At 33.7% G+C, this 26,098-nt stretch overlaps 1 protein-coding gene across 8 annotated transcripts in view; it reads right to left on the bottom strand.

Moving 5' to 3' along the window:
* Positions 1-26,098, bottom strand: part of LOC119632247 (protein TANC2) — a 106,026-nt gene that overhangs the window by 46,741 nt on the left and 33,187 nt on the right. For all 8 annotated transcript variants that reach the window (XM_038025060.1, XM_038025061.1, XM_038025054.1 and 5 more), the window contains one exon: positions 1,622-1,792. In XM_038025060.1, the coding sequence (XP_037880988.1) occupies positions 1,622-1,792 (171 nt within the window). The remainder of the gene's footprint in view (positions 1-1,621; positions 1,793-26,098) is intronic.

Raw genomic sequence — 26,098 nt, 5'->3', positions numbered from 1 at the left:
TTTAGCATAAAACTATAAAGTATAACCTCCATCGGAGACAACCAAATATATAGATTTTCTAGCTTTTTATTCAAAATTGAGATAATGGGAATCTTAAACACTTTTTGTGTATCTGTTGTCAGTAACAGTAGTAACGCCTGTTAATTAACAGTCATTTGTATGCTTACTCTCTCATTCTCATTGCTTGCATTGACACGGATGCTTTTAATGGCTTCTAATGGATAGAATGTCGGGGACTCATAAAAAAACTCTCGAATTGAATATGCTTCTTCTTTGCAAACTTCTTAGAGAATTCCAAAAATCATGTCAAGAACCTATTAAGGCCCATTGAAATAATGTAAATGAAAGGCCGAGTAATCAAATTATTGATAACAGATACACACAAAGTGCCTAAGACTCATCTAATCTCAAGTTTGAACAAAATGCTGGAACATCTATGTATTTCTCTAATGTCTCTTATAATATATTCTTGTCTTTTGCTATCGTTCGCATTGCGAATGTTTTTGATTAAATTACTTACTCATAGCATTCGCGGCACTAATACCCGCTTAAACACATACATAAAAGATTAAATTGCTTTTTAAAATATTTCAAGTACGAGTTTTGAAAACCTATTTCGAAGAAAAGAGGACTTTAGTGTATAAAACGTTTGAGAATTGTAGATGCCGATCATTAAATCTGGTTTTGAGTTTTCCATTGTGTTATTTGTGAGGAATATTTTGGAAATATTCATTGTCGTGTCGTGGATATTCCTTTCTAGTTTTAGTAGATATTTAAGCTTTCTTTCCAATAAAAGCGCGGAGGCTAAGATTTACTTTTATTTTTCAATTTTCGAACTTCAAGGATCGCAAAAATGGCGAGAAAGGACGGTAGAGTGGATGTACCTTCAGGTGCGACAAAGCAATCATAAGATTACTACTACGCCTTGTGTCCTTTAGAAACGATTACAATGAGACTTTTGGCAGACTTATTCACATGAATAAGTTAATCTTGGAACTAGGTGATGCTATATGTGCTGTTAGGCTATCATAAATGGCAGGCGAACCAGAATGATGCTCAAAGGACAAGGTGATCTTAGATAATTTTAAATTTAAGTAAACAACGTGAAGCAATGTGAAGCAAGAAAGTAATTCTTTACAGTTACAAATGTTTTTCATTGTTTTTGCTTCCTTCCGGTGATCGTTGTTCTTTTGTGCAACTTTTTTTCATAAAATTAGCTTCAACTCGACTTTTTCATGATCAAAAATGATCTGCTCTCTCCACGGGGAAATCAATAGATATCTCTAACTATGCACCAATCACACTTGACCGTTCCACTATCTATTAGCTTAGCAAGCTTAGAAGTGTCTCTCTCTCTCTCTCTCTCTCTCTCTCTCTTCTTATCTTGTAAATTGTAATTTATTTTCGTGCTTATGTGTATGTTAAATGCGTGATACGGTATTGCAGACTGGCATGCTGCACTCGCTTATGGTTTTGTGTTGTTCTGGCCATCTTTAACTATTTCATATTATTTGAGTAAATTTCAGTGATGAGTAATTAATGATTAGATAGCATGGGATTTTATTTTATTTTTCAGTTAGATTGCAAAACAAAAAATGTAATTTCTTTTCTTTTTACTTACCCTTCATGCACATTGGACACTGATCGTTGCGAAACATACAAGAGTAGCAGCGCTCATGACCGCAAGTATCGATCAATTTACGACGTTTGCCTTTATCAAACGATATGCGACAAGTGGGGCAAATCGCGTCGCTCGTATCATGTTCCAGTAAACGGCGTATAGAATGCAAATCTATTAAAAGGAATTACAAAAAAAAAAAAAAAAGGGAGCAAAAAACAAAAAGAGAACGGATTCCATTAATATTTGCTTAGCAAAAATTATGTTTTATTTTTCAAATTTGAATGCAAATTGTATTAACAAGATTGTAACTCGTAGCGCTGCCTAGTTCACGAATATAAAAATGCATTTACATATATATATATATATATATTATGATAGATATAAATTCTTTCTAAGGATCAGTTTTAAGACGATCAGTAATTAAATAATGTCTACGGAAATTCCCAAGATAATTAACAATGTCCGCAGTTGCTCGTTTAACAAAACTGTACGCTTTAGTTAGTTGTTGGAATGTTTTTTCTCTTTCGTCCGTAAGCTCCTATTAGTATTAATATCAACCATTTCAAATGACTTTTAAATTAATATATTTGTAACCGTAGCCAACATTACAAATGATCGCAAACAAAGATTTTATCTTCTGTTTATCTTACCCTCGAGTGTGGGCAGAAAGAATAGATGATGTCGCTGTTATTTGGTTGTTTGCATGCTTGACAGCATACACTCATACCGAAATGAAGTGAAGTTCTGAATAGAGTGCACTGTACTGACACTCGGCTTCAAGTACAGGTCTATAACCTGTTTTTGTTGTCTTTGTTTTTTCTTTGTCGTTAATTATTAACTGGTTTGGGTGTAAGTATATTATGTTGAATATATTATATATACGTATATATATATATATATATATATATATATATATATTGCATATTTTTTGCTTTTCTCTTTACTTTTCTTTAGAGTATTCTTTACAAAATTTTCCTTCTCTTGCTTCTACCATTTAATATGAAGTTTTATAAGAGCTCTATAATAGACCTCTTTACATATTCTTATAATTAATTAATAATAATATAACATGTAAATTTAATTAAATAATTTCGAAAAGAAACGAAAAGTTTTTATCGAAAAAGATGTGCACTGTCACGACTTTATATATTTTATAAACACTTTTGTGATGAGCATAAGTTTTTCACTCAATTTATCCCATATTTTCGTTCCCGCTTCCATTTGTCATCCGGAGTTGGATTATTCAAAATCGCCGAAAAACCATGTTCGAAAGAATGGGTTTACATTTCGGCATTCATCAACAGTCGTGTCCACTGCTAAGCTTATATCTAGCCAACACTGTTATTTAAAAAATGCTTCGCGAAAATCGATAAGGCAGTATTGACAATAACGGTAACATAAGCAACAAGAGATTTGACAAACTACGGCGCAAGCCTAACTGATAGTGTTCGCAATTAACCGAAACTTTATGGATTCTTGATGTGCATTCAAAATTCGCCAAATGTATGTCAGTCTCCCTTTTCTTTGGGTTTTTATTATCTCCTCGAGTAAGTGTTCACGCAGTAATCACGTATTATTAGAGGGTTTATCAGATCAGTTTTGACTAAAGAGGAGTGAAAAAGTTTTTATATTCGCCAATAGGCCAATAAAAGCGGTTTGCGGCTTCTTTCACTTATTTACTTAATATCGGGTCTGGCGCACAACAGGTCTCGGTATAAATCTCTAACTCGGTATGTAGTAGGTGGCGGCATAATGCTGCCATTCACATCTAAAATACCCCGTCTAGGCCGAAAGACACAATCGGGAATACACCGATAATCGATAATCTATTCGTTCGAAACCGCAGCTGTTTTTGAAAAACTCTAGTCCAATCCAACAACCATCTCGTAAATCGAATTCATTGCGATTGGAAGGTTGGAGGGATAATTCGATCATTTCTCTTGGGTTTTTGCAGCCCCATATACTTTAGTTTGATTTGTTTGGGTAGCCAGGCAAACGCAAACGAACCTCAGCCCTCAGAATAATTTTGTCGAAAACAAATTATGATTTTGTGCATCTGAATACCCCTTGCTCTTGATCTAGTATTCATGTTTTCCTCATGTATTTTTAGTTTGCCAATAAACCTATTCCTCACATATATCTCCTTTTTGGGTACGGTAGGATCTTTTGCATTAACTTATATCAAAATGCTAATATTCTTCAAATTTCGGCATCACTGACTTTACGCGGCTTAGCAAAAATTCATTCATTCATTTTCGAGTCCACACAAAAGATTAAATGTTTGCATCGAAAGAAAAGAAAAAAAAAAAAAAAACGCAAAAATCTGTACAGAATTTCGTGTGGGTTGTTGACTACAAACAGTTTTACTTTATTTAAAAAAAAGAAAAAGAAAAAAAAAAAACGATTAAAATAACATTAAAAGAACAAATAATTTTATGCACGACTTAAAGTCTGGTGCAGAAATATTACATCGCGTATGTGCATATATATGCATGTAATTACATAGTTACGTAGTTACGTGTACGATGTGGAGTTTTGATTTGAAGTTGTTTATGTCGGAAAGTAAAACTCGTAAGGCAATGGTTGCAGGCCTACAAATAGTTATAAACGCGTACATAGGCGCATATGCTGCGCATAAATACGGGAAGTGCAGAACAGATTTTATAACGAGTTTTCATAATCGCATACGAAACGATACCTTAGAGGAAATAAGGAATAAAGAAATCTTCAACCAAAGACTCGATCTGCTGACGTAACAACAAGGATATATCCGCTAAAAAATGCATCTCTCATAGCCATGTCACTATGAAAAAAGCAGCAGAGGAAGATTAATACTCCGCTTAACGAATCTATGTGTTGTAGATAAATTTCACGGTAATTTATCCACGTTGCCAGTAAAAGTTGACAGTGCTGGTCTTATAGCAGCATTCGAGACGAGCGCTCCGTGCAAATTATTCTCGACACCATTTTAAAAAGACAAAAAACTGAATCCGAAGCTTAGAAAATGCAACAATTCTTACGACAATTATAGTGGTAATCGTGTATCAACTGTTGGTGAGTACGACGCCAAATTCACCCACTGTCTGCCTGAACATCGAACTACGGACTTTACAGTCTTTAGGGTCACATTTAAGTGGCACTTAAAGAGGATTGGAGTTAGGCAGTTCGGGAGATATGATTTGAAGTGAAATGAAGGGCTTAAGATCTGCCTGTTCGGTTAGTAGGTTCCGTCCGTCTGTTTATTCTAATAACGGTAAAGCAGAGTATCCGTGGGACAAACAGGCACACGGCTTAAACAAAAAAAACAGTTGTACAAATGTCTCAGACCAGCGGCCTTAAACTAAGCGAAGTAAATGGTCATTCGTTCAATGTAAAGTATTATATACTTGGGATTTACTATATTGACGGTAATTAAAAAAACTTGATCATATTTCAAGTATAACCAACGCACCTATTTTAAAAAACATCACACAGAACTAAGGGCTTTCATTGAATTGGCCCATTATTATTCCAAATTTACGCAGACATTATTACAAAACAATTTTGTTGGAATAAGCAATGTCAAGAAGCCTGTGGTACAATCAAAGCGAACATAACCTCACTTTCACCACCACGCACTGTCTGTTGTAATCCAATCATAGCCAATAATATTAACAACTGATGCATCAAATAATAGCGGTACCAGGATTGGTGATGATCTTAAACCGACGTTTCATCATCATCTTTTGGAAGAGAAGCATTGGCAATCGTGTTTTCTATTGCGAATAAATAACACATTTGAGAGCAGCTCATAAGCCATTAATCTGCATTTTTGAGCAAAACAATGGATTACCTATAAGGGTTTCAGCGCACTTACAACGATGGGCATTAATATTATCCGACTTTAACTATAGTGTTGAGCACATTCAAGGAACCAGTAATGGAAACTTGGATGGGTTATCTCCCATGTCACAAAAAAATTTTATTTTGATGATTGCAACTACATCTTAATTCTAAGGACATTGTACGTGAAACTCGTAGAGAATCAATCAATTAGAATGTAATGACGCTATGTAGTGATATGGATCTGTCGCAGATCGCAGAAAAAGTTGCTTAATCAATTGGTATTGTAAAGACGAACGATCGCAAAAAGGTGGTGGCCGGAGCGGAAAAAAGTAAACAGAATGAATGATACAAGTATGTAAACCTGGCCAGGAGTTAGTTACGAAGCAGTCTGGAGAAAAATTCACTGATTCATTGAATGCTTTCGAACACAATACACATTGATTATATGGGTCGAATAAATAGCAAATACTTCTTATTGGTTTTGTTGACTTGTTGTTGTTCGAAATGGGTTAAAGTATTCCAAAACAAGAAGCTTAATGGTCGCGTCATGGTCTATCGGAAATTGCTCTTGATGATGATAGTGTCTTTTAAAGAACGACGACGATCTTCACCGGTTCATCATTTGCAAAAGAATTCCCTATTGTTGAGAAGAAGGACCGACCGAACCGTCTCGAAATTCGGAATAGAAATGCATTGATCAATTGTGCATATCTTTTCAGGGCAGTAGCTACACTATCACATTTGATAATTTATTGCCGAACTGTTATGAATTGAATCAAACCTTGTGCAGAACTTGCTTGCATAAAGAAACAAATTCTTTCTTATCTTTTGAAGCATTTTTTATTTTTATAAAATAAATTTTGCTTGAATTCATACCACGTAAGGAAATATAGACACTTTCACAGTCATCAGTTCCAGGCCAGTCGAACTGATTTCTGTATTAGAATTGAAAGTGTGTGGCGAAATGTCTATCTTCTTTCCTGCCTCACCTGAATTTCTTTTCCGTTTTTAAGCAATTGTTCACAATTGTGAGCAAATTATGAACAACAGTAAGTGGTAACAGGAGTCGCTAAATGAAATCGCAATTCCATGGCAATTACAGAAACGAAGCTTCCGTGTGGTCTATTACTTTCTATATTATATTAATTATGCATTTTATTCTAAAATATGAATTTATTGCGAGCATGTATGCAAGTTGTCGTTTTAATTCACTTCGATGCAGTAGTAGTGGAAGATACTGAATTTTACAAAATATGCGCACAACCGTCGGTAATTTTAAGCAGATGCTACATAAATGGCACTGACTTTTTTATGCTATCAGATAATTGAAACGTAGCTTTATCACAAAATTACTTAAAAACAAAAAAAAAAAGGAAAAGAAGTGTATTTGTTGTTTCCAAATGGTTTTTTCTTCCTTAATTTTACATGTATAACAATGTCAAGCATTTAATAATACTCGTGCGTATGCCAGCGGTATTTTATGTTTAGCAAAAAAAAAAAAAAAAAAAAACAGCAACAGAACAACTTGCAACGCTTGTACGCATTAACAAAAGCCCACGTACGCCTGCGTGCAAAAAATAAGCATGCGTGAATGAGTGAGCGAAGTTAAGCAGACGTACAAATCTATATACATATACATATACATATATATATATATATACATATACATATATATATATATATATATATATATATATATATATATATATATATTTGCATGTGCATGTTGAGATACGCGTGCGTGTATATAAATATATATATATATATAGATATATGTATAAATGTGCACAATCGTCATCAAATATTTCACATAAAGCCGATTAACTTAACGAGAGGGGCAGGGATTAAGAGAAGCGCAGGAAGACAAAATGCATTCGTGTTCCTTTAAAGCAGTGAACGTAACAAGCGCAAATGTTTGTTATTGTCATGTGCCTCTCCAACATCAGTCAAGAGCGGACAATATTTACAGAATATATTCGATACCGAGACAACGATAATAACGACAATTACAATGCAGAACAAACAGCCAAGAGCTGATACAAAGATAGGCGTTGATAATTTATGTCCGGCCATTGTGGTAAGAGTGTTGATGATCGTCAAGCTCAAGATGAATCGAAGGGCTTTATGATGACAATTGAACTGTGACGCCAAGTAATTTCTTAAAACCTGTTCTGACCCCTTTACATTTTCATGAGAGATATTTTTTATTGCCAAGAAAACTTTATTTGTTGTTGGTAATTAAAAAAAAAAAATAAATAAAAATAAATAAATAACCCTTGTTACCATATCTACTGTATCTGCATGTATTATATCTCTATGGTCGAAATGTCCTCAAATTTCACGCCTATATTATATAAAAAAAAAAAACCTCTACCAGCAATTCGCATACGCAACGGCATATTAATTACGTTATTCATTTCGTAATACCCTAGAACAGGCAATATAGAATATGTAACGTGTACGCGTTCTTGATTAATATAAAATTTCCTTTTGTCTTTTTAAGCGTTCTTTAGACTGTCTGGCTTTTTGTCCGTTCCCTTTATGTATATATTCAGCTGTCGGCTCACTTACGGGTACGAAACGACAAAATTTGAGGCAAACATTCTTGATTTAATTCACAACAATTGCAATTCAGACAAATTTTTTATATTTGTAACATAATATATGAAAAGGATTTTATTAAAAATAAAATTTTTACTTTATCTGATGAGTACCCACTATTCGTGTCAACGTTATATAATTAGCAATTTTCATGCTTGTACTTCTTGCTTTTCAGTCTTCTGTATTTTTTTCTTTTTGTTGTTGTTGTTGTTGTGCAGTTTAAGTGTTTGTTATGTTGTTGTAAAAATTTTATAAAAAAAATTTTTGCAAACAGTTTACCTACGACCAAAAAAAAAAAAAAAAAAAAGAAAGAAAGAAAAACACATATATAAAACGTACATCTCATGTCAAGTTGGTTTCGGCGGAACTTGTGTATGCATAGTACATGGAAAGTGTGGGCTAAACTTTTTGTTTGAAAGTCAACTACATTGTCGTAGTTGCAGTTTTTATTTGTCGTTGTTTGTGCTGCTGTTGACAAGTCATTGACGATTAACATTTTTATCGTTTCAATGCATTTATACGTTTGTGAGTGTAGTACTACGGCTTCTTCAATTATTTGACCCACTTCACGTTTTGTTGGCCAGCGGACTTAACCAGCGTTAATTTAACGAGCGGAGCTTTCGTTTGAAAGTAAAACGGCAGCTGCATGAAAACACTTTTCGGGTATTTTCGATCTTTTATAGTATATGTATATATCGTTATATCCCTTCACTTTTGTAATGAATTTTGCTTTGATTATGTTCTTTATGTTCAATTCATTTCTAAGAGGAAATAAACACATACAACATTTCACCACCATTACGACAAATGGATTATTGCCCGAACTGGCAACTTCAGTATCGTGATATTATAATATAAACTTTTTTTTTTTTTTTTTTTTATTTACAACAACATGCTCCATAAAATATTTATGACTGATCAACCGGAGTTGGATTGATGTTGTTGTTTTTTCTCTTCTTTGTTGAATATTAGGATCAAAATTGCATCATAAAAATTAAATGTAAAATCGAAAATCGGCCAAAGAGGCTTCCAATCGAATCACTTTCAGCTCGATAGCAAATACGATCCTGCCTAGGATGGACGAAAAAATGATCATATATGATTTATCGTGAATTGTTTAACGCATATATATGCAACATAGTATGGATTCAATTTGAAATCTTTTCCTTAAAAGTGTTCAACGATAATGTCAGTCGCGGTTTGAAAGATATCTTAAAAACTCACATACATATACATGAAAAACAAGGAATTATCTCTTGTTGTGTGTATGAAATCGAAGTTGGCTGCGAAGGGCAGACAAAATATTGCTACCGTTTGCAAATAGAATATAAAGAAAATAGCTGAGTAGAAGCTATTAAGCGACTTTCAGCAAGAACGAAACGAATCTCTCGTAGATGATAATAGAGAATTTAAATGCCTGTTAATCTTGCTGAAATCGTGTCATCTTCTTTGCCTAAATATTTGCATTACGGACATTTGTTAATCATTTACTTTTGCATTCATTCATTCATTCATTCATTCATTCATTCATTCATTCATTCATTCATACATAACAATATTGTGTTCAAAAAATAAGGGGAATTTTTGTTTGTCATTAATGTTTCATGCTACTGGACTCTCACTTGACTAATTAAAGAGCCTTTTGTGATTGTCGGAAATTGATAAAGTCGAATGCATGTAAAGTTCAGAAGAACTTAACAGCGATTTACCTTTCATTATAACGACCGACTAAGAACCATTTTCTGACAAGAAGCTTAGCTCTGTCCGTCTGTCCAGTCGACAGGTGGCAATATGTGAGGTATTTGGAGTAGATTTGATGCATTAGTAGTATGTTTTGGACCAAGGAAAGGAAGACGTTCTTGAAAGTGAATTGCATCGGAGCACTTTTCGTCCGCGCCCCCACTATAAAACTTTATTTTGAAAAGTCATTCTCTGGAATAAAATTGCAATTTTTACAATTCCTTTGCAAAAATGTCTGAGCAATAGTGCTTCGGTATTCTAAATTTATCTAAAACCTTTGCTTCGAATGTTGCAATTTTTTGAAGCCTCTTTCGTATAACCGTCACTACGAAAATTGAATCTTCATATGGTAATAATATTGAGAATTGCTCTACAATAATAATTCCACGTAAAAATTAATCTTATTGAATTTAGATCGTGTAGGCCTCTAAGCTTTCTCATCAAAAATAAATCCTTGTTAATAAAAAGCAATTTCACAACAATAGTAATTTGATATAAAACAGAGATGGAGTAAATTTGCACGGCATGGGTCTATTTTTTTAGATTCCCTTTCCACCCCCTATCAGCATATCGCTTTGACAAAGGGCCTTTATTAAACGTATTCCTTTACATAAAAATAATGTATAATCTTGAATGCCTCCTGATCACAAAATGAATTTGATGAAGTGATGTAGGGCATTCCATGTTCAGTCCCGTCCACATATCTTTATTAAGGAGAAAAAATGTTTAAATAAAGTTTAATCTAACCATGTAGCCATGTAGGCCACTTCCCTCTTGTCTACCTCTTTGCTCGTAATTCTTCATTCATTTTGAGGGGATGGATTCAAAACGAAGCGTGCTAGCCGAATGAAGGTCCTTTTAATCGTTTTAAAAAATTCTTCGTATGATAAATATCTGGCGCTTTTAATTCTCTTTTAACTGATTGCGCTTCGTGTCTTAATCGACTTTTGTTTAAACATTTGCTATTTAACTGCATTTCACTTTGCAACTTTGTAGGAAAGATTATATATATTGTATATATAAAATTGCGTTCAATAATTGAATTTTCCGTTTAATAGATTTAAAAAGGAAGGCATTTTTCAATATACGCCAGCACATGAGCGTAGTTTAAAATTAGGAAGAAAAACACGAAATTTAACAAGAGAATACAACTTCTGAACGCCTACAAGTTGTGAACGCGTTAGTTGTGTAGGCTTGTTGTTAGATTTGAGAGCAGCCCATTGCTGCACAGCCTATGACGACAACCGTTTGCGCATAATATCGAGAGGCTTATGCATGAACTTAAACACACAATCAAGCCAGACTTAGACAAACCGTAGCTTTTTTTTGTCTACAGTTAGTGTCTGAGTTCTGTCTCTGATGGTGTTTGTTTTCCATTTTGAATTTTGATTGCATACATACACAAACACACAAACACACACACACACACACACACACACACACACAAATATATATATATGCGAGCGTGTAAATTTTTGCACACTTTTTCTCTATTAGTTGCACAACATCTTTAATATTTAGAAATTGTTCGCAAATTTTTTGCTTGCCGTCAGAATGAGAAGATTGAACTTGCGGTTAGTTGGACCATTGGCTTGTTGTTTGCTAATGCTGTTTGCCTGGGAAATAATTTCTTGAGAAATGTTTGCGTACAGTAATTTTCGACAAAGGCAGGGCGAGAGAGAGAGAGAGAGAGAGAGAGAGAGAGAGAGAGAGAGAGAAAATAGAAAATATTTTCCTTGTTTTTGCAAAAATTAGCTTAAATTGATTTGACCGCAAAATTAGTCAAACAACTACGTTTGAATATTGTGAGTAGAATATTTATGCGGGTGAGAAGCGAAAAGTACATTTCACGAATTATAAAAATAAAACATTAGAGTTTGTTTTTTTGGTTTTTTTTTTTTTTTAACCAGGAAAAGAGTGATTTACTCAATTTTTTTAAAGCTACAAATAATCATGATCGATGCAATAACTTTCGGAAAAAAAAAGCAGTAAAAAACTTGATGGCACTGATGATGCCATAGCGTAACCAGCGGAGAAGAAAACACATATTTAAAATTTAATAATTTTATTTAGTTGGTAGCAAGCCTACGAATTGATTAAACTAATATTTGCATTAAATCTGGAAAATTTGAAAGAGAAAAGGCTCGCAATGAGTTATATACGTGTCCTAATCTATATAATAATCAACAAGATTGCATTAGGGTGCTCGTTGTTTCGGTGGGTGTGTGTTTTAAGCGCAAAATTTCACGTTTTTATCTTTTTAAGCAGAAGCTATTTATTTAAGTTTCATTAAATTGAGTTGGAGTTAATTTCGCCAAGAAATGAAATTAAGTCCTAAACGCTTTTATGCGATGATTACATCAAGAGATGTGCGTAAATGAAGTCGTGGCAAATAAATCTTTCTTTAATTAGCATCGAAGATCGATGCAACGTGGACTGCGCTCCGCTTACGTGTAGATAGATCCACGGCAAGTTTCTTGCATGGATCAAGGATTGCTTGGAACTATCCTTAAGTCCCAGTGCGTCGTAGCGCAACTATTTTTATTCATTTTGTCATAATATTTTCAACACCCCAAAGGAAGTTTTAAAGACCCTATCAAGTATATATATTTTCTATCAGCATGAAATGCTGAATTAATTAAGCCCTACCCATCCGTCTATGTGTCTGTGTGGTGTGTATTTTTGACACACACCTGGTCGTAAAAATGAAGATATCGACTGCAAATTTGGTAGAGCATTGAAAATACTTGCACGTAGGTCGGTAACGAATGTGAGCGTAATTGGTCAGACCACAAATCCGCAGCGAAGCGTAAACTAAAGGTGATGTCGTTTTTCTAAACAAAATTTTGTGGTCTTTGGCCGATTGCTCACAACTTATAGGCAGAACTAGAAGGCAGAAATTTTCCACATTTACTTTACGAAAAGAATGGAAAAAATCGGCCATGCCCACACAAAGTTCCAAATGATTAACGCCACGACCTGATGGACTACATATTTTTTCTTAATAACACCAGCGACATGTGTTTCAAATAAAAGGACTTGAAGGATCAAAGATTTTAGTAGTGATGGGTATGCGAGATTCGGCCCCAATCGAATATAACTTTCTTGCTTGTTTGGTCACTTTTTAGAACAATCTATCCGTTGTCGCTTTCCCCGCCGTTCCAAACGCTCTCTTGTAGTACATAGGCAAACAATTCTCGTTTTCTTCTGTCTTCTACCTGCTATTATTCCTAATCACCGTCGTGCCTACATACATACATACAAGTAATATACACACACACACATATATATATATATATATATATATATTCAATCGTGGCCGCTGTTTGTTATTGCGTGACCTTAAAGAATTAAAATCGGTTTCTTATGCCAGTAAAGACATTTGTATTATCATATGCAAACAATCACACAATTATTACTTGCACCATTTCTCAATCGTCGTAACTGATCTCTTGTAACCTCTGTCTTGCCGATTTTTCTTTAAGAGTTTCGTTCAAATGATGAATATCGTCCCTGGCGTTCCATAAAGCTCTAGAATATGATCGATTTTTCTTTTTTAATACTATCGATAGATCGATAGGATCGTATTTATATTGATTTGTTCATTTTCTCTCAACTGTAATATTCACTCATATACTGAGGATGCTAAAAATTAACTTTTCGCGGTCGAGTGGCAAAGGATCAGTGAAAACTGAAATCTTATTGGCCACTGGCCTAATATATATATACATGTATCAATTTATTAGAAAGTGCAGTCCAAAAACAAAGTGTTATAACACTTCCATTGAAATTGAGTTTGTTAATATTGTTCCCGATTTTGGCTTGAATATTAACTATAAATTATCCATCGAAGATCGTGTCTTCATAATGTCACGGCAAGTCTGGACAAATATAATATTTTAATGAAACTGTGCCTCATGTCAGCGTTTGTTCAAATTAAGATACATTAAATGTCCGCTTGGCAATGGATAATACATGGCTACCTTGACTATATCTCTAAAAACGAAGTATAGTTTGTTCAATTCAAACGATGAGTCTAACTCTACTCAACAAAGAATATTTAATGTCATGAAAAATGTTAATTATTAGTAATGTGAAAATATGGATTTACTTGTAACTCGGTATTGCGGACTATTATTAACTTGCACAAGTTTAAAATACAAATTCAAATTTTTTATAACAAATTCTTGACTATGTGGAAAATTGTCTAAAATCTTATTTTTACATAATGTTTCAATATATTGAACTGATAGAGACCCTTTAGTCTTACCTCTTAATATTTTGACTGAGATTAAAATTTCTTTGCAATTTTCTCTTATTATTAATTAATTGTTTTAATTTCATCCGAAATGCAAATACTATGCCAGATAATTTCAAATAGTTGCCACTTGTCCATAATTCAAGCATTAGATAAATTTTATTTTTAAAATTGAAGGCACTTTTCTATTTAAAGGATCGATATTACGGCCGCAGATGGGGCACAAAAAAAACAACTTAGAAAATTAAGCTCCGTCGAGATCGAATCTTTAATACCCATTACAGTTTACCTTAAAAAACGACAAAAGAAATAGAAGAAGAAAATTCTCATGCTCTATAATATGGAGCAGGTCCAGTTGATTTCTTCTATTTTCAAAGAAGGCGTTGTAGATGTGTCTTTTGAAAAGCTTAGGTCATTTCAAATCTCTTTTGTAAATTTGTAGGCGATATCTTCATTTTCGTTAATACGAAAATGTTTACCAATAACACTACAAAGTTACGCAAATAGACCTTTGGACAGACGAATAGGCGGACTTGTTTAAGTGCATTCAAGATTTGAAACTGGCCAAGAACTTATCTACTTTGTAGGGTTTTTGAAGCTTGTTTCTGCGCCTTATGGAGTTATTGAAGAAATAATTCAATTTTGTTAAACTACAACACTGGATAGGCGTGGTCAACTTTTTCATTTTTGTGCACAAATGCCACTGCATTGCCAACAGAATATGCGTTCAAATTTTTGTACATTTATTTTGTATAATTTATGAGTAATGAGCAAAAACCAATTTTTCAATTCCTTTGAAAAACAGAGGGCTTCTCAGTTTACGTGGTACTGCGGGCGTGTCCTCCGACCGATTTGGACCATTTTCAATACCAATCTGCGTGCGAGAACTTCCAATACTTCCGTCAAATTTAAAACCGATAGCTGCATTTTTGCGGCCAGGACACAAGGCCAACAGACAAGGTATACAAACGGACAGACGGACAGACGGACATGCGGATTTAGAATTTAATGCTGACCAAGAATATATATGTACTTGATGGGTTCGTTGATGCTTTCTTCTGGGCGTTGCAATCGTTTTGAAACGAAATAATTGTACCGCTCATCTTTCGGTGATTTTAAAATTTTCAAAATCCATTTCTAGCTTACTGAGCTTAATTGAAAGTTTTCAAATCTAAATCTAATCTTCAAAATTTTAATATTTAAATTTAAACAATTTCGATTATGTCAACTGTATTACGGATAAGTGCAATATTATAGCCCATTGGCCATTGGTCATTGGCGTTGTTATAATCTTTAGGAAAAACTTAACCCAAGTACCAAAATTTTTCTTTTTTTTAATTGCACTCATAATATTTGTGCATCACTTTACACAAAATAATTTTCAATGATTACCAACTAAACAAAATTAAATGGATTTCTATTTACACTCGCAACACAACACATTGACTGAGCAAACTATAAAATAAACTGAATTTTCATTCAATATACAAATATTCAGTAAATAGAGCATAATCTGTATTTGCATGTGTGAATACACATAAGTAATTCTGTAAACATAAGCCGGCCATAATAGAAGCGCAAAACACTATATTCGCCTTTGGGAAAAGTTATCAAGTAAGATAAATACATAGAAAGCATTTAGCTTTTTTTAATAGCGCTACAACACATGTAAGCATATAAAAATAGATAGACCGATCTGTTGAATGAATGCACAATATTTAAACGGAATTACTGCTTGGACGCCCATACAAACAAATGTTCGTGCAAACGTTGGCAACGAGGTTTATGATTTTATTGTGCCATGATGGCTGGTCTGTACAGAACAATAATCTGAAATGTAAACTTGCTGTGCTTGTTCGAACTGTTCGGGGTAAAGGAAAGTTCTTTCAACACAACACAACATTTTTTTTTTCACTTTTTATTCAAAATTTAATCCAAAACGTAACGTCTTTTGTTAGTTAGAACTGTTTGCCAGTGTTTTCCACTGACAACTTATGTAACCCAGTGGAGAAGAAATTCTCTGGTTTGGGGGCAGAGTATTCATCCACTGCAATTTGGACACTCTCGACTATGGAGGTGGACGGTCGTGTCGCCTTTTCATAAACCCCATCTTTAAACACTGTCCACTTTTCATCTCCATCGCTCCGTCACTCCATCTTCATCATCACCAGTCATCAAGCAATCTAAAAACGGTTCCCTTTGCTGACGAGCAAGATTTGGAGAACCTATCGAAATTTGTTTCATGAAACTTTGTGGCACCCAAGAAAAGAGTTTGAAAACGAAACCAATCTTTTTAATGTGTTCCAAAGCTGGAGCCTGATGAATTTCAAGCTTGAAGTGGGATTTGTCCTAAAAAAAAAAAAAAAATTACCGAAATGAAATTTCGCAAATCATCTTTGGCGTATTCGAGATGTTACTGCGTTCTCAGTTTTTATATGGCGCACATTTCTAATTGAAAGTGTGAAGGGTAACCCCATCATTGACGATATATTTCAGCGCATAAAATTTGAACCATATCACTTTTTGTTTTGAGCCCGAGGCTGACATGGAACGACTACCACATTATGTATGTCTTTGCATTGAAAATTTGATATAATTTATCCCATTTTGTCACAAACGCTCGGAGTTCTTTTCTGTTCGGAGTTTCTTTTAGGTTTTATTTTACACAAACGTTCCACAATGTCATGTTATATCTTAAACTACAAATTGCATTCCATTATGGAACACTATGTATTGATGAATGAAAGCGAGTTTTGCAAAAATGCTCCTCCCTTAGTCCCGGAATTTATTGATCCATGAATTATTATATGAAGCAATCGAAATAAAAGTTAATATGTTTTCTTTAATCTTTAATCTTTCTTCTGCCTGTCTTCAATTTCTCCCTTAATTTTTGAAAAGTTGTTTCCGTTCTTGTTTTTGTAACTGTACATGCCGGAATAATGCAAATAAATTTTGCTATACAATTACAAGCAGAAAAATTAACCTTCACGCGACATAAGCAAAAAATGAATTAAAAAACAAATTAAAACATTATAGTAGGGCAGGGCCGACTATTAAATACCCTACGCCAATTAGCTGAGTACAATTATTTGCCGATTTCGTTAATAAGACACTCAATTATTTTGATGCAAAGACACACTCTTCATGATAACTCGCATATTGTAGCATCCCCAAAGTATTCTATGACGTGAGCGAAATTTAGCAAACTTAATTTACTTCCGACAAATGTCACTATTTTTCAGTTTCCGCCATAGAAAACTAAAAATTACACTTTCTTTTCATGATAACCCTTACATAAGTTGGGATCTAAAACATAGACCTATCCGGTCCAAATGTTACTGTTACTGTTAATTGTTTTGGTTAAATTACTACATAAAATATTAAAAATTAAATATTCCTATTCATGAGAAATTTCATATCGAGTTGGGTTCAAGAAATAGACCCATGATGCTCATATTTAGTCCAAATCATTTTCATGTCAAATTACCATCACGAACAAATTTTCATTAGCACTAAGACCTTTTATATATAAAGTTTTAAATTTCCTGAGTTTTAAATTTCCTGAGTATCCTTATACGCGATGGTATCCAAAAAAATAGATCTATGTAATCCAAATTCGGTAAGGTTGATTTCTTTGTCAATTTACTATTATATGTCATGAAGTATTGAAAATAAGACTATCTTATTATGTAAGGAAACTGGTTTCGTAGGAGCGGCTATGTAGGTGGGGGTTGGAAAAATTTCCCCAACCGGTCCAAAGTTTGCACGCCCATGTAGAATATCAAAATACTATTATTTAGCCACCTTGTTCGATAAATATTGAAAATTGTAATTTTTTGGTCGAAAAAGTAGACCGATCCGAATCGTTTTCAATAGCCAACCGATCCAAATCGTTTCGAACACGTCAGTGTATCAAATTTCATTCAAATATCTTAAAAATTGCGACTTTCAGCTTTGAATACAAATTTACATGGACTAAGGATTAGACATACAGACAGGCTTAGATCGGTTCAGGAAATGATTCCGAATCGATTGGTATGAGGTCACATTGGAAGCGAGAACGTTACAGACACTAAACTGGAAGGCATTATTTCATTTCGCTATATTCAGTAGACATTGCTGTTGACTTATGGTTGATCTGAGCCGGACTTTCATTTTTATGATGATACCGAAAATAGATTTGTTTGTATTTAGTGGCATTAAGAAAAATTTTAAAGCCCTAAGCTAGAATTTTTAAAATATTGAAGACATAGTTTAGGCAAAAGAAATCAACCTGACTGCAGTAGAAAGGAAGAAGTAAAAAAATTGTTTTCGACCAAAAAAACCAAAATTTCGATACCCTTCCACCAGGCATGTGACATACGCGTGGCATATATTGTATGAAAATGATGAAAAATATTTTGGTCGAAGTATTGTCTATCGTTAGCTATATACATTTTTGCTAACTGCCTGATAATTTGTGGAAGCTGCGGTAAAAAAACTGTTGAGGCAAACCCATCATTGAGTCAATTTCGTGCATTTTCATAAAAAGTGAAACGTTTCTCAGCAGGAATATGTCGCACCGATGCATGTTATGCAGGCAAGTAGAATATACGAAATACAGGACCGCCTAATAGAATTGTGGTACCATTGAAGCTGCAGGTACGAAATCAAATTGCGTTGCTTTTGCATTGCTTTTAAATTCCATAAAATTAATAATTTTTCTTTTTCATACTAGTTTTGCAATTTGAGAACAGAATTCTTAAAAAAATGACAGATTGCATCGATTTGTGTTTTTATTTCTTTACATCTTGATATAATTTATTATTCTTTCACCTATCTAAGAAACACTAAACTCTTCTAGGAAATTGTACTTGTGCAATTCAACTGTGCTCCAGTGTACAAAAAAATTATTCATTGGGATGGGGGGAATGTAACCGTCCATTGCCTTAGGCTTTGTGCTGCTCAAACAAAAAAAAAAAAAGTAAATAAATAAATAAAAACATTTTAAAGTGATTAAAAAGTTTTAAAAAAGAAAGTGAAAAACTTAAAATTGATTGAAAGTTTGTCCATTAAGTTAGTATTTGTTAAGTAGCGGTTTCCTTTTCAAAGCTTGTAATGAAAAAATAATAAAAGAAATATTTTCTTTTCTTCAACTGAAGCTGTCGTCGTGGTCGTCGTCGCCGTCGTCGTCGCTGTCGTTGTGAATTGCGTTAATTCTTTTTAAGCGTTTTCATAATTAATTCAACGTCTTACGTATATGGGGTGGGTATATATGGGAGGGGAGATTGTTGCGTTGATGATTTCTGAATATCATAGTGAAATAAGATAGTGAATCAGATAGGTTTCAGCGTCCCTTAAGACATATCAAAACAACTGAAGTAGCGTAGTGTTTCTAAAAGTTGTTATAACCCGATTTGCAGTGCTTTTCAATGCTTTTGCTATAACTGTGCATGGTAGTATCGTTAATGGCAATAACTCAGTTTTTTAATGTTGTGTTGTGATCGTAATTCAAGACCTAGTTTGTTTCATATATGTGTCTGCTTTTTATTATACCCACACCACTGTAAGACGCGAGTATACTCAATTTGTTTTTTTCCATAATGTATGTAACACACAAAAGGAAGCTTCCCAGACCCTATAAAGTATATATATATATTTTTCATCCTGAGTTGATTTAGCCATTTCTGTCCGTCGGTGTGGTGTGTGTTGTTAGTACTCTTCTGATCGCAAATGAAGATATCGACTTCAAATTTGGTAGAAACATTGGAAGTTTCTGCGCACAGGTTAATATTGAAAATGGGCCAAATCGGTCGGAGCAGAAGCGCGCATGGAGCGTAAAATGAACACAATTTTTTTCACTTTTTTGAGGTTTTATGCGAATTTATCGTAAGACAAACAAGACAGAAGGTTTAAAACTATTTTGTGCACTCCTTAAATGAAGATATATTATCTGCCTAAAAATGAATATGGTAGAGATGAGGGATAAAATTTTCTTAATAATACCAGCGGTATGGGTATCGAATAAGAAAACTTGAAGAGGAGAGTGCGAAAAATATGGTGGTGGGTATGCGAGTTTCGACACACGACGAATATAACTTTCTTGGTTCGGGTTTCCTTTTTAGCTCGCACTGCTCGTATTTTAGCAAAGACCCGAACCTGAATTTTAATAGATCCAATTCAGTTGCTTTCCCTAATTTCGTAATAATTTACATGTATTGCACTTTTTATATGTAATACATTGCCTGCAATATCGCTAAAATTCTTACATTTAGTAGTAATTTATGATCAACTAACGTCATCGCGTATTGCCAATGAAAAGTTTCTACGAAATATATCATATAATGTTTTGTTTTCTCAAATTATCGCAATAGTAATAAAATAGGTCGGTCAATGAACATATTTTCTCAAACGTAAAATATTGTGCAATATTTTTTAATTTGTTTTCCTTTTCTAAACCTTTCTAAAATCATAAGTTGCTAAACTGTGCACCTTTTTCATGCAAAAATGCCAAATTGTGAAAAAAAGAAGAAAAAATTGAAATCAAAGAAAAACCGAAACCTTAGAAAAATAAGTTAATCAAATGTAAAAAATCTCACGACTGCAGTCTTTTTTTTTTATTTATTTATTTATTTATTTTTATTTTTTTTTTCCTTTTCTCTTACTTTATTTTTGTATAAATCATAAAAATTTATGTTAAGAAGGAAAAATGTTTTTGTATTCAAATCTAGTGCATTCTGCTGTTTTGCACTTTAATAGTTTTTCAGTTTTCCTTTTTTATATTCAGAACAACTTGGCCGCTTGAGTAAACTTTAATTACAAGCTTTCATAATGTTGGGTAAGTAAGTTATGATTGGTTAAGGCTTTCAGAGAATATAACAGCACATCTTTTTTGATACCAACTCCATTTACCCGGTGCTTATGAGGCTTGTTAAACGTTGGTAATATGCCGAGAGACGTATCGGAAGTCCGCATATATCTCTTTGGGGAGTGCGATTAACGAAACCAATAAAAACCATGGATCACAAATGCATAACATTGCCGAAAGGAAGAACTTTGATCTCAAATCTTTGTTTCCCTATCCTAAGATTCAGTTCGAAAACTAATTGAATTAATTTTTCGATTTTCTATAATTATTATATCTCCATATAAGACATTTTCCGACGTTTCATGAGGTTTCTGCCTTTTCGAGCAGAAATCCTTCGATTATAACAAGCTGTACGCGGTTCTAAAAGAACTTTCGGTCACGAATTTCATTCGTAATATTACTTACTGTTACGGTTTGTTACATTTGGACAATATATATATATATATATATATATATAGCAAATTTTGAAGTGGCTTTGGCAAAGTTTTTTGTCTCAAATTTCCGACCAGTATCTGAGATGTATAAATTTCGTTTAGCGAATGTATTTATATTTTTCGAAAATCCTTGGGTGTGAGTTATGGGAAATTTAAAATTGCGCCAATAGAGAGGTGAAAAAGGGGCAGAAAAAGGAATAATGGGACATAACCAAATCTACTCATCATTTTCGTTTGACCAAAAATATATCTCAGGGGTTGCACATTTACGGATTTCAGAGGCATAATAGTAATGCTGACATATATATATATATATATATACCTGTTCCTCGGTGGTGTTTACAGAAATATTTAATTTCGCAATAAACGTGTATATATATATGTATGTATGCGTTCATTTTCATTAATGGTACAAGATATAAAATCTTTTTCTCAGCTTCAGATAAATTTATACACGTTATATAAGGTAACGCAATATTGGCAGAAAGTTTCTGGAGTCTCATGTCCATGTTGAAGCAAAACTCATATCTAACTTTAGTTCCGTAATTGAGAATGAATTTTAATAAAAAAAAAAAACACAAAAAAAAAACTGAATTTTAGCCGGAGATGCCGAAGCATCAAAACAAACAAGAATACAAATAACGAGACAACTCATACACGGAAACATGAAACCACGAAACCAGAAACCAATTGAAATTAGCCCTCAATGGTATGATCGGATTGTTGTGGTCAAACTGAAACTTTATTTATTGTTATCTTAGTCATATAGAGGGCCTGCATCTGAACCTTACATTCGTTCATATGCTATAGGTTTTCCGAAAAAACGCAACACCCCCGTCATTATTGCATATTTTATGATATTAGAGATGCAATTGAAAATATGTTATCATATTTATAAATGAATATAAAGTAAAAGATCTGTGCATTAGTAGTAAACCCATTGCCAATAATCTGAACAAGAGTCGAACCGATTAGGTAGCCGCAATTGTGCACAAAAGTGTTTTATGAAAATACCGGAAACTGCTATTTGATTACAATGCACACAATGAATAGGTCGGTCGTTCGGTCGGTCGGTCGGTCGGTCGGTTGGTCGGTCTTGCGTGCAATCTCTCGTTTTTATGTATTTTTAAATTTTGTGAGGTAAAGCGACTTGAAATTTAGTCGTTCACATTGCATTTACTTTAGTCGCTTAGTTATTCAAATTGATTGTGTAACGCATGCATATCGGTGTGCGTATTTGTTTATGTATTTAATGCAAGAACTCGAAAACCACTAAAAACCACAACAGCAATAACAGCAATAAAGTGCGAAAATGTAACACATTAATCAATAACAAAGAAAACAAAATATGTAGTATTTCCGTTGGCTTCTAAAGTCTGCAAATACACACAAATACGTGCGCGCGCGTACACTCACGTTCTTTTTGTGCCCACATTTCCCCACTCATTTAGATTTTTGCATTTATATCCGTTCCTATTTCACTTTATTTAATTATTTATGTATTTCTTTTTCTTTTTTTTTTTTTTATTTGTATGCCCACCACCGAACGGCGGGGGTATATCCTTTTTGTCAAAACGTGTGCAACAAACATCGAGAAGGAAGCGCACAATGTACGTATGCCTGCAATAAGTATACTCGTTGTGTGTGAAAATGAATGCATCGACTTTAAAATTGTAAGAGAGATTGAAATTTTTCGCCAAATCGATCACAGCCACGCAGATATTAACAATATAGCCACTTCCTGAGTCTTATCCTCATTATTTATCATAATCTAAAACAAAAATATGATAAAAATTCCTACGTGAAATCCCGGAAAAATTTGAAAAACCACTCTCGCCCGCACAAAATCATTTTTTTTTTTTTTTTTTTTTGCAATATTTATACCGTATACCATGTGTACCGTACACCATCTATGGGATAAGGACTTAAGATAGATCCGTCTTTTGCTACACCGCAAACGAAAATTGTTCTTATTCGATCTAAGCTTGTCTATCTATCTGTCTGATGATCTGTCCATGTATTTTTGAGTTGCACCTATTTATTGAAAATGGTTCGAATTGAAACAATTTTTTTGACTCCTTTCCGCACAACGTATTATTGTGAAAAGTCATCAGTTGATCGCGCGACATGATAAAAATTAATAAAACAGTGGTACAAATAGATCTACTTTCTATGGGCGTTATCACCCATAGAACGAGGTTTCATGAAAATTTGTCCATAGTCGCAAAACGATATTAAAAAACTTAATCGTACAAACAATTTTGGATCACATAAGTCTAGTTTCTATAGCCCTTCAGCGCATGAAAAGTAAAATCTTACCTATTGACAAACCCTAAGATGTAGTTTTTTATGACGAAAACAAATGGAAAAATAATGAAATATTTAGCAGCAGGTAAGTTAAGTATGCCAAAATTGAATTACGCGAATTAATGTTTTGGATAGCCTTCAATTCGAGGGCGGGCATTCGAAGTATGCCTTTATAGTATGGGAATAGTGTATAATTTTTAGTGCACTATCGGAAAATGAATTAGATGAAGAGGTGCAGGCCGTGGCCGAGTATAGTATTTTGACTTGTTAAAACTTCTTCTTTTTTTTTTTTTTTGTAAGATAAAGGCATTGGGTATAAGAGATTCGGTCACGGCCGACTATAAATTTCTTACTTGTTTGTTTTTGAGGACAAATTTGACAAATGTGTATTTTTCTGACGAGATCAACACACTTAGACAGAATGCGATTAGTGAGCGTATTAAAGTTAAGAAACCCACACACATACCCATTCCCAGTTCATAACAATGACATACTCTTATTTACTTCTTGGTTTATATACATGGATGCATGCGTTCGTGTGTACGTAAGTATCTGCAACAAGAAAGACCATGAAATTGATCCATTCAAAGTGCTTCGGAAAGAACGTTTTAGAAAAAAAGTGCGTTATTGACAAAAAAAAAAAAAAGAAAAAAAAAAGAAAAAAAAAACCAAACGGTGCTGAACCGCCTAAACATAAATTCGATCGGCAATATATGTACATATATAAGTATATGTATGCCTCTGTATATATATGTGTGCATATAGTTTACACTTGTGTACCGGTTTACAGCGTGTTACCAAAACGCGAATGCAATGAAATTTAAAATTCGTGTGCTTTTTATTTGTTTTGCTGTAACAGAGTAAAATTCATTCATTGAAAAGCGAGATATTTTTTTTGTTTCTTTTTTTTTTTTTTTTGATATTTAAATTTATACATTTCATCCACACACGCAGACATGCATACACAAACAATTATACAAATATATATATATATATATATATATAATAGATGCTTTGATGTATTTTGATCAGCGAGATGTACTGACGATAATGGTAAAGTAACGTGAAGCATCAATCTACACAACGATGTAAATTCGATGTTTTTGACCCTTCTCTACGTAGAATACCAGTTTTCCATTTCGCATCACTGTTTTATTCAGTATATACAGAATCATCTAATCTTGAAACGGACAGAATTTCATTTTTGGCATTCATTACTATTGTTGGCTGATATAAAGAAATCGTCTGCTGAAGCCCATTAAACACTTTAAGAAGTTTATGACGATGTTGCTCCATCATATCCATAACTATAAGTTTGGCTTTCAACGGTTTAAGAGAGGCGATCTTGATATTAACAATAAAGAATGGCCTGGAGAACAATGAGTTGCAAAGCTTATTAGATGCAAATCCTGCTCAAATTCTCATGCAACTTTCGGACAGCTTAGCAGTGGATGAATCAATATACCTAAGAGGAGGGAAAAACGGACAAGCCATAGCGTTTAACAGACGAACAGTCATCCTTTTGCGTGACAACGCTCGACCAAACGTTCAAAGAGTAAAATATGCATCGTTGTCGGGGTCGAATGAGAAGTTCTGAAGTAGTTCTGAAGAAGTTTGCGGTTGCAAAAATGGCTCGCTGGCTGTGGATCACTGGATCCGCACCAATATGGTTCTTCCTGCCAAAAAAGATGCGACAAAGTTGTAGGAAATGATGGAAAATATTTTGTTTAGTATAGATTGGGCCAATTTATCTCAATAAATACTTTCTCTTCAAGTGAGAAAATGATCAAAATACATGCAAGCGCATATAGTATCTATTTTTCGAACAACCCACACATTTGCGTTAATTTGTGTTTGTTTGCTTCTTTTTTACAATATTCATTCATTAGGAAGTCGTGTTATTATCAGTTAAAAACCCAAAAAACTCGTTACGATTGTATTAAAAGAGAAGTTTTGAGAAATATTCTTTCAAATTATAAAAAAACTTTGCTGAGCAGTAGAGTAATATAAGCCACTTACACGTGTCTATACACATACTAACCATGTGTATGCATACAAGTACTCATTTTATACACATTAGCAGTCGAACGCTTAGACTTGTGTTAACTGTCTATCGAAGTCATATACAAATACATGTAACAAACATGAGTTTTTGAAAAGTTTTTTGTAAACTATCGAGTCGGTGACGCCTTATCGGCTTGTTACCGTAGACACTGTTAACAATCTTTTTATTTTTATTTATTTTTTTTGAAACTTTGTTATGTTGTTATGCACATACAACGCAAGTCAAAGTTGCGCACTTTTATTTGACTACCGTTCATGTATACAATGGTCGTATTGTGTGTCACCAGAATCATGTGTCAAATAGTGGACAATATTGGTTAATTGGTCATTAGGTAGAATTTTTGTGTCTTACTCTTCGGATAGATACAATGATTTTGGGCGATTGTTTGAGTCTACAGTTG

The sequence above is a fragment of the Glossina fuscipes genome, unplaced genomic scaffold, assembly GCF_014805625.2.
Source record: "Glossina fuscipes isolate IAEA_lab_2018 unplaced genomic scaffold, Yale_Gfus_2 1, whole genome shotgun sequence".
NCBI lineage: Eukaryota > Metazoa > Arthropoda > Insecta > Diptera > Glossinidae > Glossina > Glossina fuscipes.
This window is presented reverse-complemented; position numbering and strand designations above follow the sequence as displayed.